The sequence below is a fragment of the Mobula hypostoma genome, chromosome 28 (genome assembly GCF_963921235.1).
Source record: "Mobula hypostoma chromosome 28, sMobHyp1.1, whole genome shotgun sequence".
Lineage (NCBI taxonomy): Eukaryota > Metazoa > Chordata > Chondrichthyes > Myliobatiformes > Myliobatidae > Mobula > Mobula hypostoma.
Window position 1 is genome coordinate 1,635,001 of NC_086124.1, and position 14,248 is coordinate 1,649,248.

At 42.8% G+C, this 14,248-nt stretch overlaps 1 protein-coding gene across 1 annotated transcript in view; it reads left to right on the top strand.

Moving 5' to 3' along the window:
* The window catches only part of tmem234 (transmembrane protein 234), a 23,619-nt gene extending 9,961 nt beyond the window's left edge, over positions 1-13,658 (top strand). Inside the window, exons 3-5 of the mRNA XM_063034857.1 lie at positions 3,091-3,157; positions 8,094-8,186; positions 9,750-13,658. Of these exons, the coding sequence (XP_062890927.1) occupies positions 3,091-3,157; positions 8,094-8,186; positions 9,750-9,826 (237 nt within the window). The 3' untranslated portion in view covers positions 9,827-13,658. The remainder of the gene's footprint in view (positions 1-3,090; positions 3,158-8,093; positions 8,187-9,749) is intronic.
* Positions 13,659-14,248: the final 590 nt, after the last annotated feature.

The window sequence follows — 14,248 nt, forward strand, 5'->3', positions numbered from 1 at the left end:
TACGCACTTACATACACACAGAGAAACATGCACACACATACAGACATACACACACGCAGAGACAAACAAATATAGCCATATATGCAGGCACACACACACCGATATGTACATAAAACACAGGCACACATACAAGATAGTAAGCACGTGTAAGATATCAGTAAAATACAGCCACGCAAAAGGAAGTCCAGACCTCGAGTCCATGAATGCTGTAGAAATCTGTAGTCGACCTCAGTACAGCTTGTCTTTTTCTGAGCGAACACTGGGGGGCAGCACGGCCTCCAGCCTGACCATTGCGTCACACTGCCCCCGGTGGAGTGCACCGGCTCCAACGCCTCTCTCCCAACAGTTACCAAACAATAGTTGTTTTAGACTACAGAACAATGTTTTTTTATTTTTTTAAGAAAATCAACAACAAAGAAAAATACATCAAAATAATCAAGACAACATATCCATATGTAGAATAAGAGTTAAACTATCAACCAAACTAAACAGTATATCAATAATAATAAAAAAAAACAAAATGTTAAAGCTATTTTTTTGGAAAAAAGAACCCATAGAAACCATAGAAACTACTGCACAGAAACAGGCTTTTTGGCCCTTCTTGGCTGTGCCGAACCATTTTCTGCCTAGTCCCACTGACCTGCACACGGACCATATCCCTCCATACACCTCTCATCCATGTATCTGTCCAATTTATTCTTAAATGTTACAAAAGAACCCGCATTTACCACCTCGTCTGGCAGCTCATTCCATACTCCCACCACTCTCTGTGTGAAGAAGCCCCCCCCTAATGTTCCCTTTAAACTTTTCCCCCCTCACCCTTAACCCATGTCCTCTGGTTTTTTTCTCCCCTTGCCTCAGTGGAAAAAACCTGCTTGCATTCACTCTTTCTACACCCATCATAATTTTATATACGTCTATCAAATCTCCCCTCATTCTTCTACGCTCCAGGGAATAAAGTCCTAACCTATTCAACCTTTCTCTGTAACTGAGTTTCTCAAGTCCCGGCAACATCCTTGTAAACCTTCTCTGCACTCTTTCAAACTTATTTATATCCTTCCTGTAATTTGGTGACCAAAACTGAACATAATACTCCAGATTCGGCCTCACCAATGCCTTATACAACCTCATCATAACATTCCAGCTCTTATACTCAATACTTCGATTAATAAAGGCCAATGTACCAAAAGCTCTCTTTACGACCCTATCTACCTGTGACGACACTTTTAGGGAATTTTGTAGCTGTATTCCCAGATCCCTCTGTTCCACTGCACTCCTCAGTGCCTTACCATTAACCCTGTATGTTCTACGTTGGTTTGTCCTTCCAACGTGCAATACCTCACACTTGTCAGTATTAAACTCCATCTGCCATTTTTCAGCCCATTTTTCCAGCTGGTCCAAGTCCCTCTGCAGGCTCTGAAAACCTTCCTCAATGTTAAATACACCTCCAATCTTTGTATCATCAGCAAACTTGCTGATCCAATTTACCACATTATCATCCAGATCATTGATATAGATGACAAATAACAATGGACCCAGCACTGATCCCTGTGGCACACCACTAGTCACAGGCCTCCACTCAGAGAAGCAATTCTCTACCACCATCCTCTGGCTTCTTCCATCGAGCCAATGTCTGATCCAATTTACCACCTCTCCATGTATACCTAGCGACTGAATTTTCCTAACTAACCTCCCATGCGGGACCTTGTCAAAGGCCTTACTGAAATCCATGTAGACAATATCCACTGCCTTCCCTTCATCCACTTTCCTGGTAACCTCCTCGAAAAACTCCAACAGATTGGTCAAACATGACCTACCACGCACAAAGCCATGTTGACTCTCCCTAATAAGCCCCTGTCTATCCAAATGCTTGATTCTGTCTCTTAGTACTCCCTCCAATAACTTACCTACTACTGACGTTAAACTCACCGGCCTATAATTTCCCGGATTACTTTTCGATTCTTTTTTAAACAACGGAACAGCATGAGCCACTCTCCAATCCTCCGGCACTTCACCCGTAGACAGCGACATTTTAAATATTTCTGCTAGGGCCCCCGCAATTTCAACACTAGTCTCCTCCAAGGTCCGAGGGAACACCCTGTCAGGTCCCGGGGATTTATGCACTTTAATTTTCCTCAAGACAGCAAGCACCTCCTCCTTTTCAATCTGTACAGTTTCCATGGTCTCACTACTTGATTCCCTCAATTCCATAGATTTCATGCCAGCTTCCTTAGTAAATACAGACGCAAAAAACCTATTTAAGATCTCCCCCATTTCCTTTGGTTCCGCACAAAGCCGACCACTGTGATCTTCAAGAGGACCAATTTTATCCCTTACAATCCATTTGCTCTTAATATACTTGTAAAAGCTCTTTGGATTATCCTTCACTTTGACTGCCAAGGCAACCTCATGTCTTCTTTTAGCCCTCCTGATTTCTTTCTTAAGTATTTTCTTGCACTTCTTATACTCCTGAAGCACCTGATTTACCCCCTGTTTCCTATACATTTCATACAACTCCCTCTTCTTCTTTATCAGAGTTGCAATATCCCTTGAGAACCAAGGTTCCTTATTCCTATTCAACCCCTACTAACTAAAACAAAAAAAACACCTAATAACAAAAAAACGGGGAAAAAAACCCATTTGGAGCACAAACCCGGAGCTATACACCATAGTAGTTGTTTTAGACTACAGAGCAATGTTATTCATAGTCATAGTCATAGTCATACTTTATTGATCCCGAGGGAAATTGATTTTCGTTACAGTTGCCCTAACCAAGAATAGAGTATAGCAATATAAAACCATAAATAATTAAATAGCAATATGTAAATTATGCCAGGAAATAAGTCCAGGACCAGCCTATTGGCTCAGGGTGTCTGACCCTCCAAGGGAGGAGTTGCAAAGTTTGATGGCCACAGGCAGGAATGACTTCCTATGACGCTCTGTGTTGCATCTCGGTGGAATGAGTCTCTGGCTGAATGTACTCCTGTGCCCGACCAGTCCATTATGTAGTGGATGGGAGACATTGGTGTTGGTAGGAAAACTGAGAAACCACTTACTGTTTGCTAACTCACATCCATTTTTGTTTTCCAGTATATGATACCATTTCTTCTAAACCAAAGCGGGTCAGTTCTTTACTACTTCACCCTGGCTTCTACAGGTCTGTGTGTTTACTTAGTTCTATCAGTGTTTTACAGTATGTGACAACTGTGGTTCATTTGAACACTCACGCCGTGTTCCAGATTCTGGTCCCATTCCAAAGATTTAAACACTAATCTATAGTTTGACAGTCCACTGGAAACAGACGCATTGCTTGAAGTGCCAACTTCTAAATAAAACATGAAACCTCGGCCACATCTACTCTGAGTCAGAATTAGGTTTAATGTCACTGAAGACACACACTCAACGATTCAGGGGCAGCTTCTTCCCGTCTGTTAACTGATTTCTGAATGGACGTTGAGCCCATGAACACTACCCCATGACTTTTTAAATTTCAATTACATAAATATAAATGAAAAATTAAAATATGTAGTGCAAAAACAGAGCAAAGAAAAATCGTGTACATGGCGTCTTTGTCCATTCAGAAATTTGATTGCTGAGCGGAAAGAACAGTCCCTGAAATGTAGAGTGTGTGTCTTTTGGCTCCTGTACCTCTCCCTTCATGTTAGCAATCAGGAGAGAGCATGTCCTGGGTGATGGAAGTCTTTAATAGTGGATGCTGCCTTCTTGAGCCCTTGCCTTTTGAAGGTGTGTTCATTGCTGGGGAGGCTGGTGCCCTTGATGGAGCTGACTGCAGCTTTTTCCGATCCTGTGCGGTTGCCCCTCCATACCAAACAGTGATGCACCCAGTTAGAATGGTTTTCATGTTACACCTGTAGAAACTTGCTATCATCTTTGGTGACATACCAGGTCTCCTCAAACTCCTAATGAAATATAGCCACTGTCGTGCCTTCTTCGTAATTGCATCGATATGGTGGGCCCAGGGTAGATCTTCAGAGATGTTGTCACCCAGGAACTTGAAACTGTTTACCCTTTCCATGGCTGATCCCTCCATGAGGACTGGTGTGTGTTCCCTCAACTTCCCCTTCCTGAAGTCCGCAATCAATTCCTTGGTATCACTAACGTTGAGTACGAGGTTGTTGTTGCGACACCACTCAGCTAGCTGACATATCTCGCTCCTGTACACCCTCTGGTCACCATCAACCAGGCCAGCTTGAAGAACCCTTTGCATAACTACTACCAACATGTCATGTGTGGAACCAGAGGAGCTTTTGCACTTGACCGCTGTGATACCACCATCAAGAATGCTTACTGTACCATCACACACCCACACTTTGGAAGGTCGATAAATAGTACTAAAAAAAGGAAATAGTTCAAAAGTTCCATTTAATATCAGAGAATGTATGCAATATACTTTCTTTAGCCCTTGACCTTTCCCACCCATATAACCATATAACAATTACAGCATGGAAACAGGCCATCTCGGCCCTTCTAGTCTGTGCCAAACTCTTACCCTACCCTAGTCCCACTGACCTGCACACAGCCCATAACCCTCCATTCCTTTCCTGTCCATATATCTATCCAATTTAACTTTAAACGATAACATCGAACCTGCCTCAACCACTTCTGCTGGAAGCTCGTTCCACACAGCTACCACTCTCTGAGTAAAGAAGTTCCCCCTCATGTTACCCCTAAACTTTTGCCCTTTAACTCTCAACTCATGTCCTCTTGTTTGAATCTCCCCCATTCTCAATGGAAAAAGCCTATCCACGTCAACTCTATCAATCCCCTTCATAGTTTTAAATACTTCTATCAAGTCCCCCATCAACCTTCTACGCTCCAAAGAATAAAGACCTAACTTGTTCAATCTTTCTCTGTAACTTAGGAGATGAAACCCAGGCAACATTTTAGTAAACCTCCTCTGTACTCTCTCAATTTTATTGACATCCTTCTTATAATTTGGTGACCAGAATTGTACACAATACTCCAGATTTGGCCTCACCAATGCCTTATACAAATTCAACATTACATCCCAACTCCTGTACTCAATGCACCCACCTGGCTTCACCTATCATCTTCTATCTATCCTCCTTACCCTCCACTCACCTTTTTATTCTTGTATCTTCTCTCTTTCTTCTCAGTCCTGATGAATGGTCTCAGCCCAAAACGTCAACTGTTTATTCATTTCCATAGATGCTGTCTGACCTGCTGAGTTCCTCCAACATTTTGTGTGTGTTGCTTTATCACTTCCTGTCAGTCACCTTATGTACAGACACTCCTGTGCTTAGTGTCACTTTATGGACATACCATCAATCTATAAATATAAGCTATCTAATGTATTTATATTTACTGTGTTCTTTTTAATTATTATTGCATTCTTTATCTTGTTGCAAGTTTATTTTTTATGCTGCAATTATTTTGTTCTCCTTTACGCTTGTATACAGGAAATGACATTAAATAATCTTGAATCTTCAATTTTTGCTTCTTGAATCTTGAATCAATATTGATTGGAATAAACTTTCTCAGGAACCTGAGGTCAGAAATTAAGTTTGAAGTTTGGCTGCTTTCTTGATCTGTCAATTATCCTTCTTGGTGTTCTTAATATAATAACATTCCTAACAATAAGTCCAATCCCTAGACGAGGCTCAGTAAGTATTATTCTCAAGGTACATGGAGATCATGGAGGTGGATTCAACATGGGATTCTTTCTGTTGGGAAAAGTCTCTGTCAAGAAGCTTAGCCCAGGAACTTGAGCTCAGGGCGTCATGATTAGGATTTAAACTTAAAATGTGATCTAGTTTAAGCTGTTTACATAAATTCAGTGGCCACTTTATTAGGTATGCCAGTACATCTGCTCATTAATGCAAATCAGCCAATCAGGTGGCAGCAACAGAATGCATAAAAGCATATAGACATAGTAAAGGGGTTCAGTTGTGGTTCAGACCAAACATCAGAATGGGCAAGAAATGTGATCTAAGTGACTATGACCTGAGGATGGTTATTGGTGCCAGATGGGGTGGTTTGAGTATCTCAGAAACTGCTGACCTCCTGGGATTTTCAGGCACAGCAGTCTAGAGTTTACAGAGAACGGTGTGAAAAACAAAAACTAATCCAGTGAGCAGCAGTTCTGTGGGTGAAAACACCTTGTTAATGGGAGAAGTCAGAGGAGAATGGCCAGACTGGTTCAAGCTGACAGGACAGGAAGGTGACAGTGACTCAAATAACCACACGTCACAACAGTAGTGTGCAAAGGAGCGTCTCTGAATGACCAAGACATCGAACCTAGAAGTGGGTGTGTTACAGCAGCAGAAGATCATGAGCATACACTCAGTGGCCATTTTTATTAGGTGTACGAAATATCTAATAAAGTGAACACTGTGTCTATATTTTTCATATTTATTCCTAACTCCAAAACTGTGGAAATTGGAATTCCAGAACTCTGACTCAAAGAACCAAGAGTAAATCTCACATAACTAAAAGCAAATGGGAGGGAATACTGTTCCTGAGAGTTTTGTCTTCTTGTTAGTCTGGGGTCTGTACAGGGTTAGTGTGAATAAATCTGAAATGCAAAATACTTGATTAAACAGTCACTTCTTGAATTGAAATTAAAGTGTGTGCGTTCCACAAAATTTCCGAACATCAAGTTGATTTGGTGGTAGTGCTCTGGTGCTCGGAATCTGAGGCAAAAGCCCAGTGAAGAGCAAACAAGTGAAGCTAGCTTGTAAACTGCTGAGTGTTACAGGCAGCTGTATATCAAACCACATATACACAAGAACATCCATTGGGGAAAGGATTTGTCTATGGCTGGGTTGAGCTGGTCTCCAATCTTGGCACTTGCAGATCTTTTGTCAACTTGCGAGGAGACATCTTCAGTGTGCTGTTGATTGTGGTGTGTTCTCTGAATGCTTGGCCTTAAGATGCTTTTCAATCAGTCATTTCAGAACACACATCCAACTTGCTGGTGAACGCAGCAGGCCAGGCAGCGTCTCTAGGAAGAGGTGCAGTCGACGTTTTGGGCTGAGACACTTCGTCAGGACTAACTGAAGGAAGAGCTAGTAAGAGATTTGAAAGTGTGAGGGGGAGGGGGAGATCCGAAATGATAGGAGAAGACAGGAGGGGGAGGGATGGAGCCAAGAGCTGGACAGGTGATTGGCAAAAGGGATATGAGAAGATCATGGGACAGGAGGCCCAGGGAGAAAGACAAGGGGGAGGGGGGGAACCCAGAGGATGGGCAAGGGGTATAGTCAGAGGGACAGAGGGAGAAAAAGGAGAGAGAGAAAAAGAATGTGTGTATATAAATAAATAACAGATGGGGTACGAGGGGGAGGTGGGGCATTAGCGGAAGTTAGAGAAGTCAATGTTCATGCCATCAGGTTGGAGGCTACCCAGACAGAATATAAGGTGTTGTTCCTCCAACTTGAGTGTGGCTTCATCTTTACAGTAGAGGAGGCCGTGGATAGACATATCAGAATGGGAATGGGACGTGGAATTAAAATGTGTGGCCACTGGGAGATCCTGCTTTCTCTGGCGGACAGAGCGTTTCGGAAACTCATTTGTGCTCTGAGGAGGAAATCCTGTCAATTCTTGGTTGTGTGACAAACTTTGGGTGTGGTAGTCTGGAATATTGCCTGCATTGGCTCATAAATAGGATGAAGGATGCACGAAGTTCACGTGATGCAGGAACTCCACCCCAAATGTTGACAATTCCTTCCCCCACCCCCCCATAGCTAGGACATAAAATAATTATAACTTTAAATAATAACTAACAAAATGCTCTGATTATATAGCTGCACTTGAGAACTCTCCCCCATTGGCCTTTACCAACAAGGACAAGGGGAACACACACTTTCCTCTAGGTTTGTTATCGGTAGCGTAGTGGTTAGCACAATTGCTTTAAAGTGTTTAATGGTCACCGATCGGGGTTGACTCCTGCAACTGTCTGTGAGGAATTTTCCCCAGGTGCTCCGGTTACCTCCACATCCCAACGACCTATGGGTTAGTTGGTTAATTGGTCGCATGGGTGTAATTGGGAGTGCAGGCCCATCGGGCTTGTAAGTCCATAAGTGACTATTAAATACAACTCTCTGTTTCTACAGATTTGTCCTTGGCTGTGCTCATGTCAAATGCCCTTACGTTTTTGTTCACATTGATAACTGGAAAGTTACTGGGGGAAGATATTGGTGGTAAACGTAAGTACACTGTGTATTACACAGCATGACATTTACTGACAGTAATGAAGCATTCAATCCATGCCTCTGTTTATGCTCTGCCTGGCTCTCTTCACTTTTCTTTATTTAACTCCATAAACACATTCTCCATTTCCTGTTGCCTTGTGTTTATTTTGTCCTTGAACTACTTACGTTAGTACATTCTCAGTAGAGAGGGTTCTTCTCAATTTGATGTTGAATTTATCATGTACAATACTTATGATGGGTGATGGGATGAAGATACGTCTCTAGGTGTTCCTTCCCTCCACTAGCCTGCACGTCACCCTTGGGCAAAGTGTAGCACCTGCTTAGCCCCCCCCCCCCACCCCCAGTCCCTGATCAGGGTCACGTGAATCCATGCGAGCGGGTGATGGATGGTTGTATGAGCAGCTGGTGCATATCACAAGTCATAGGATCATAGAGAAGTACAGCACAGAAGCAAACCCTTCGGCCCATCTAGTCCATGCTAAACCACTTAAACTGACTACTCCCCTTAACCTGCACCGGGACCATAGCCCTCCATACCCCTACCATCCATGTACCATCCAAACTTCTCTTAAATGTTGAAATTGAACTTGCATGCACCACTTATGCTGGCAGCTTAGTCCACACTCTCACAACTCTCTGGGTGAAAAAGTTTCCCTTCATGTTCCCCTTAAATATTTCACCTTTCACCCTTAGCCCATGACCTCTAGTTGCAGTCCCACCCAACCTCAGTGGAAAAAGCCTGCTTGCATTTACTGTTATCTATACCCCACGTAATTCTGTATACATCTATCAAATTTCCTTTCAGTCTTCTACACTCCAAGGAATAAAGTCCTGACCTATTCAATCGTTCCTTTTTACTCAGGTCCTGCAGTCCGTGACAACATCCATGTAAATTTTCTCTGTACTTTTTCAACTTTATTTACATCTTTCCTGTATGTAGGTAACTAAAACTACACACAATACTCCAAATTAGGCCTCACCAACATCTTATACAACTTCAACATAACATCCCATGCCTTGTATTCAATACTTTGATTTATGAAGGCCAACCTTCCTTCATGACCCTATCTACATGCCGCTACTTTCAATGTATTATGGACTGTATTTCCAGATACTTTTGTTCTACCACACACCTCAATGTCCCTTTCAGTAAGATTCTGATTGATCTTTCAGCTCAGTGGCGCTCACCCATATCTCAGAGTTCCTCTAAAACCCAAAAACCTATCAAGCCCTCTTTTGAATATACTTAGTAATTGACCCATTGAGCCTCCACAGCCCTTTTGAGTGGAGGATTTCAAAGATTCACCAAGTTCTGGGTGAAGAAATCTCTCTGAATGGCCGATTCCTTTTCTGAGATGATCACCCCTGTTGTGGCCACAGGAAGCATCGAGTCTGTAGCCACTCTGTCAAGCCTTTGGCGTCCTTTGTACATTTGAGTCCACTCAAGTGATCACAAGTAGATGATTAAACCACACCAGCATCATGCAGATCAGACCACCTATTGTGTTTTTGTTGTCCTGCTTACTGAAAATGTCCTTTTTTTATGTCTTTACACAGAGGAGATTACAGGAATGCTGCTGACTCTCATGGGAATTACTTTGTGTGTAGCAAGCAATGTCGGGGTGGAATCTTGACACAAAGGCGGCTCAACCTATCAAAACCACCAACAGAAGCTTTTCATTCTTTTGCTGAATGTGGTCAGCAATTAACATGATGAAGAAATTGCAAACCAACACGTCTTCCCGGGGTGCAGCAGAATCCAGTAATTAACTTACTGCAGTTGGTGTATCCACAACTTTATTAGAGATATGTATCACCTTAAACATTCCAGTTATCTTCAATTTGGTGTTGGATTAGAGGCAAGTAATTTTCAGTGCTTGGCTGCTACTATTTGACAACCTGAAGTTTTCAGATTAGAATCTGTATTGATAGATATACAATGAGTAGTACTTACTCCCAACAGGTGGCAGAGAGTCAAAATAACCATGGAAGGAAGTGAAAAGCTATGTAAAACTGGACAGCAAAATCAAGCTTATTGTTAAATGCACCAGTGCTTGTACACACAGGTGTAACGAAAAGCTTGCTTGCAGCAGCGTCACAGGTACATAGCGTTCAAGAAAAAATATTCAACATAACTTATACACAGTTTTTATAAGAAAGACCACAATTGGAACAAAAGAAAACAAAATCAATTTTAGTCAAATGGGGGACCGCTTCATCGAACATCCCCACACCATCCAGCGCAAGCGGAACTTCCTGGTGTCTAAGTATTGTAACTCAGATTCCAATTCCCATTCTGATGTGTTGATCCATGGTCTCCTCTTGTGTTAAGGTTAGGCCACCCGCAAGCTGGAGGAGCTGAGGAGCAATACCTCATATTCCATCTGCGTACCCTCCAACTTCATGACATGTATATTGATTTCTTCTTCCAGTGAACAAGTTTCCCTTACCTCTCTGACCTTTCACTTCTTCTCACCTGGGTCCCCTCCTCCTTTCCTTTCTTCTATTGTCCACTCTCCTCTCCTGTCAGATTTTTTCTTCTCCAGCCCTTTACCTTTCTCACCCACCTGGCTTACCTATCACCTTCCAGATATCTTCCTTGCCCTCCCTCCACCTTTTAACTCAAACATCTCCCCCGCTTCCCTCTCAGTCCTGAAGAAGAGTCGACTGTTCACTCTTTTCCTTAGATGCTGTCTGACCTGCTGAGTTATTCAGGCATTTTGTGTGTATTGCTTTGGATTGCCAGCATCTGCAAACTCGTGTTTGTAAAAGAACAAAATTCATTTTAGTTCAAGGTTGTCACAGCGTTGCTTAATGAATGTTGTGGTGATTCAAGTGTTCTCAGTTGCTTCAGGAACTGAGTGGTTGAAGGGATGTAGCTGTTCTTGAACCTGGTGGTGTGGGACTTCAGGCTTCTGTACTTCCTGGCTGATGGAAACGGCAATTAGATGGCACGGTGATAGATAGATAGATACTTCATTGATCCCAAAGGAAATTAGTGTCACACTAACATTACAAGTGCACAGGTGTACAAGCATTGGAAGGAAAGTAAGAAAGAATAAAAAATAAATTGCCTCAAGCAGTCTAACAGGAGGGAGTCATCACTTCCCGGCTGTAGGTTGACTCATCATAAAGCCTAATGGCCGAGGGTAAGAATGACCTCATACAGCGCTCTTTGGAGCAGCACAGTTGTCTTAGTCTGTTACTGAAAGTCCTCCTCTGTTCAGCCAAGGTGGCATGCAGAGGGTGAGAAACATTGTCCAGAATTGCCAGGATTTTCCGTATGGTCCTCTGTTCTACCACAGCCCCAGTGTGTCCAGTTTGACTCCCGTATCAGAGCCAGCCTTTCTAATCAGTTTATTAAGACTGTTGGCACCAATCATGTTGATACCATTGCCCCAGCACACCACTGTATAGAAGATTGTACTGGCAACAACAGACAGTAGAACATGTGAAGGAGAGGCCTGCATACTCCAAAGGACCTCAGACTCCTCAGGAAGCAGAGGTGACTCTGGCCCTTCTTGTACACAGCCTTTTTGTTGGTGCTCCACTCAAGTCTGTCATCCAGGTGCACCCCCAGCTACTTGTAGGTCCTCACCACATCCACGTCCTCACCATCAATAGTAACAGGGAGCAGTGGAAGCTTAGTCTTCCAAAAGTTCATCACCATCTCCTTTGTCTGACTGATGTTGAGCTGCAGTTGACTCAGCTTGCACCGTTTGACAAGGTTCACCAGGGCCCTGTATTCATCCTCCCATCTTCTTTTATACTGTTGCTGAGTAATCAAAGAATTTCTGCAGATGTCATGACTCAGTGTTGTATTAAAGTCTGAGGTATACAGAGTAAACAGGAAGGAGGCCAATACAGTACCTTGTGGGGCCCTGGTGCTGCGTATAGCCATGTCTGACACAGTTCTGAAGCCACACAAATGGAGTCTATTATCCAGGATACAATGGAAGTGCCAACCTGCATTCAGTGGAGCTTTTCCTCCAGCAATGAGGGCTGCATGGTATTGAAGGGACTTGAGAAATCAAAGAACACAATCCTCACAGTGCTGACTATCTTATCGAAATGGGAATAGGCTCTGTTCAGCAGGTAGATGACAGCATCGTCGACTCCAATGTGCTCCTGGTAGGCAAACTGCCGGGGACCGTGACCAGATCTGACCAGGGGTTGGAGGTGAGCCAGGACCAGCCTCTCTAGGGTCTTCACGATGTGTGAGGTCAGGGCACTGGACGGTAGTCATTCAAGACCTTTGGTTGGCCCTTCTTGGGTACTGGAACCACACATAATGTTCTCTGTCTGGACCTTTCCAGGCTGAGACTCAGATTGAAAATGCGCTGGGAAATTCCACACAGCTGATCAGCACACTCCTTCAGGATCTTGGTGTTCACGCCGTCCAGTTCCAATGCTTTGCTGATAGACTTTGCCCTCTTTGAGGTGGTGTCTGATGTCGGTGAATGAACCATTCTGACCATGAGTGGGAAGTGATGTGCCTGGGATGTATCAGGCAGAGCCATTACTTGCTGCAGCTTCTTGTGTTCCTATGCTTTCAAGTTGCTGTACCAAATCATGATGCAACCAGTCAGGATACTTTCAACAGTAACACACACATAATGCTGGAAGAACTCAGCAGGCCAGGCAGCATCTAAGGAAAAGAATAAACAGTCAACATTTTGGGCCGAGACCCTTCATCGGGACAGGAAAAAAAGGATGAGAAGTTTCCAGCATCTGCAGGTATTCTCGTCTTTGTATTTTCAACAGGACATCTGTAGAAGGTTATTAGAGTGTTTGGTAACAAGCCAAACCTCTGAGGAAAGTAAAGGCACCTTCCATGTGATTTCATCAATGTGCTGGGTCCAGCTCAGGTCATTCACCCAGGAATTTAAAGCTGCTGACTCTCTCTCTTGCCCATCTCCCAACGTAGAATGGAACACATTAAACCCTCCTTCCCTTTCTGAAGTCAGTGATCTGCTTCAAGCATCAACAAATAAAAGTCGATATGTAGCTGACTGGAAAGGTGCTGCTGCCATGAATGTAAAGTTATCAGACAATATCCGATGTCTGTGCACTGATCAGCATAGCCTTAGAATAATATCTGACCAGTCTGTGGTATGGCGTTCCTGCCACTAGATGGTATGAATGTCTTTGAAAAGCCTTACAATAATACCATTGTGCGGGTACCTTATGCCTTTGGGCACAATACCCATATAATTTTTGTGGGATTTCTAAAATTTCTCCAAATAGCATTTTATTTACGATTACTGCAAGAAGTTTCCTGCTGAGAGTCCTGGGATATGATAAATCATTTCTTGCTGTATTAATGTAAGGAATTTAAGGGTCTGAAGGACAGATCTGATAAGGTGCAAATAATGAACTTGAGAAATGAGCCACTGGTCTATCATTGTGATGAGTAATGTTTAGTATCCGGCCTGATCAGTGTTGGACAAGACAGCTTTGTGTGGCATTGGGGTTTTATATTAAAGATAATTAAAAAAATCTTTTCAGTGTCTTTTCGTAATCTGTGAGTATGCACTGTTTACATGCAAGATGGTAGTACAGTGGCAGAAAGTTGCAGAGCAGTAGAATAAGTTGAATACTGGATAGTCATTTCTTATCTCTCGAACATACTTACTAACAACCATATTGTGAACAAACAGTGTGGAACTGTAACCATTAGTTTCATCTGCAATATCATTACAGACCATCTCTAGTTTGAGCAGAGAGACACGTACAAACAGGGAAGTGGCTCAATTCATTATTAACACTTCTGGGCTTATATCTAAATCTCTTATTCATTTACTGAATGCTTCTTGAAAGCTCAAAGTAAATTTACAATCAAAGTACATATATGTCACCATATTCAACCCTGGGATTTATATTCTTGTGTGCATACTCAATAATCTAGAGAATAATAACCATAACAGAATCAATGAAGGACCATACCAGTTAGGGTATTCAACCCGTGTGCAGAAGACAACAAGCTGTGAAAGTACAAAAGTAATAATAATACTCAAAACAGCACACACAAAAATGCTGGAGGAACTCAGCAGGCC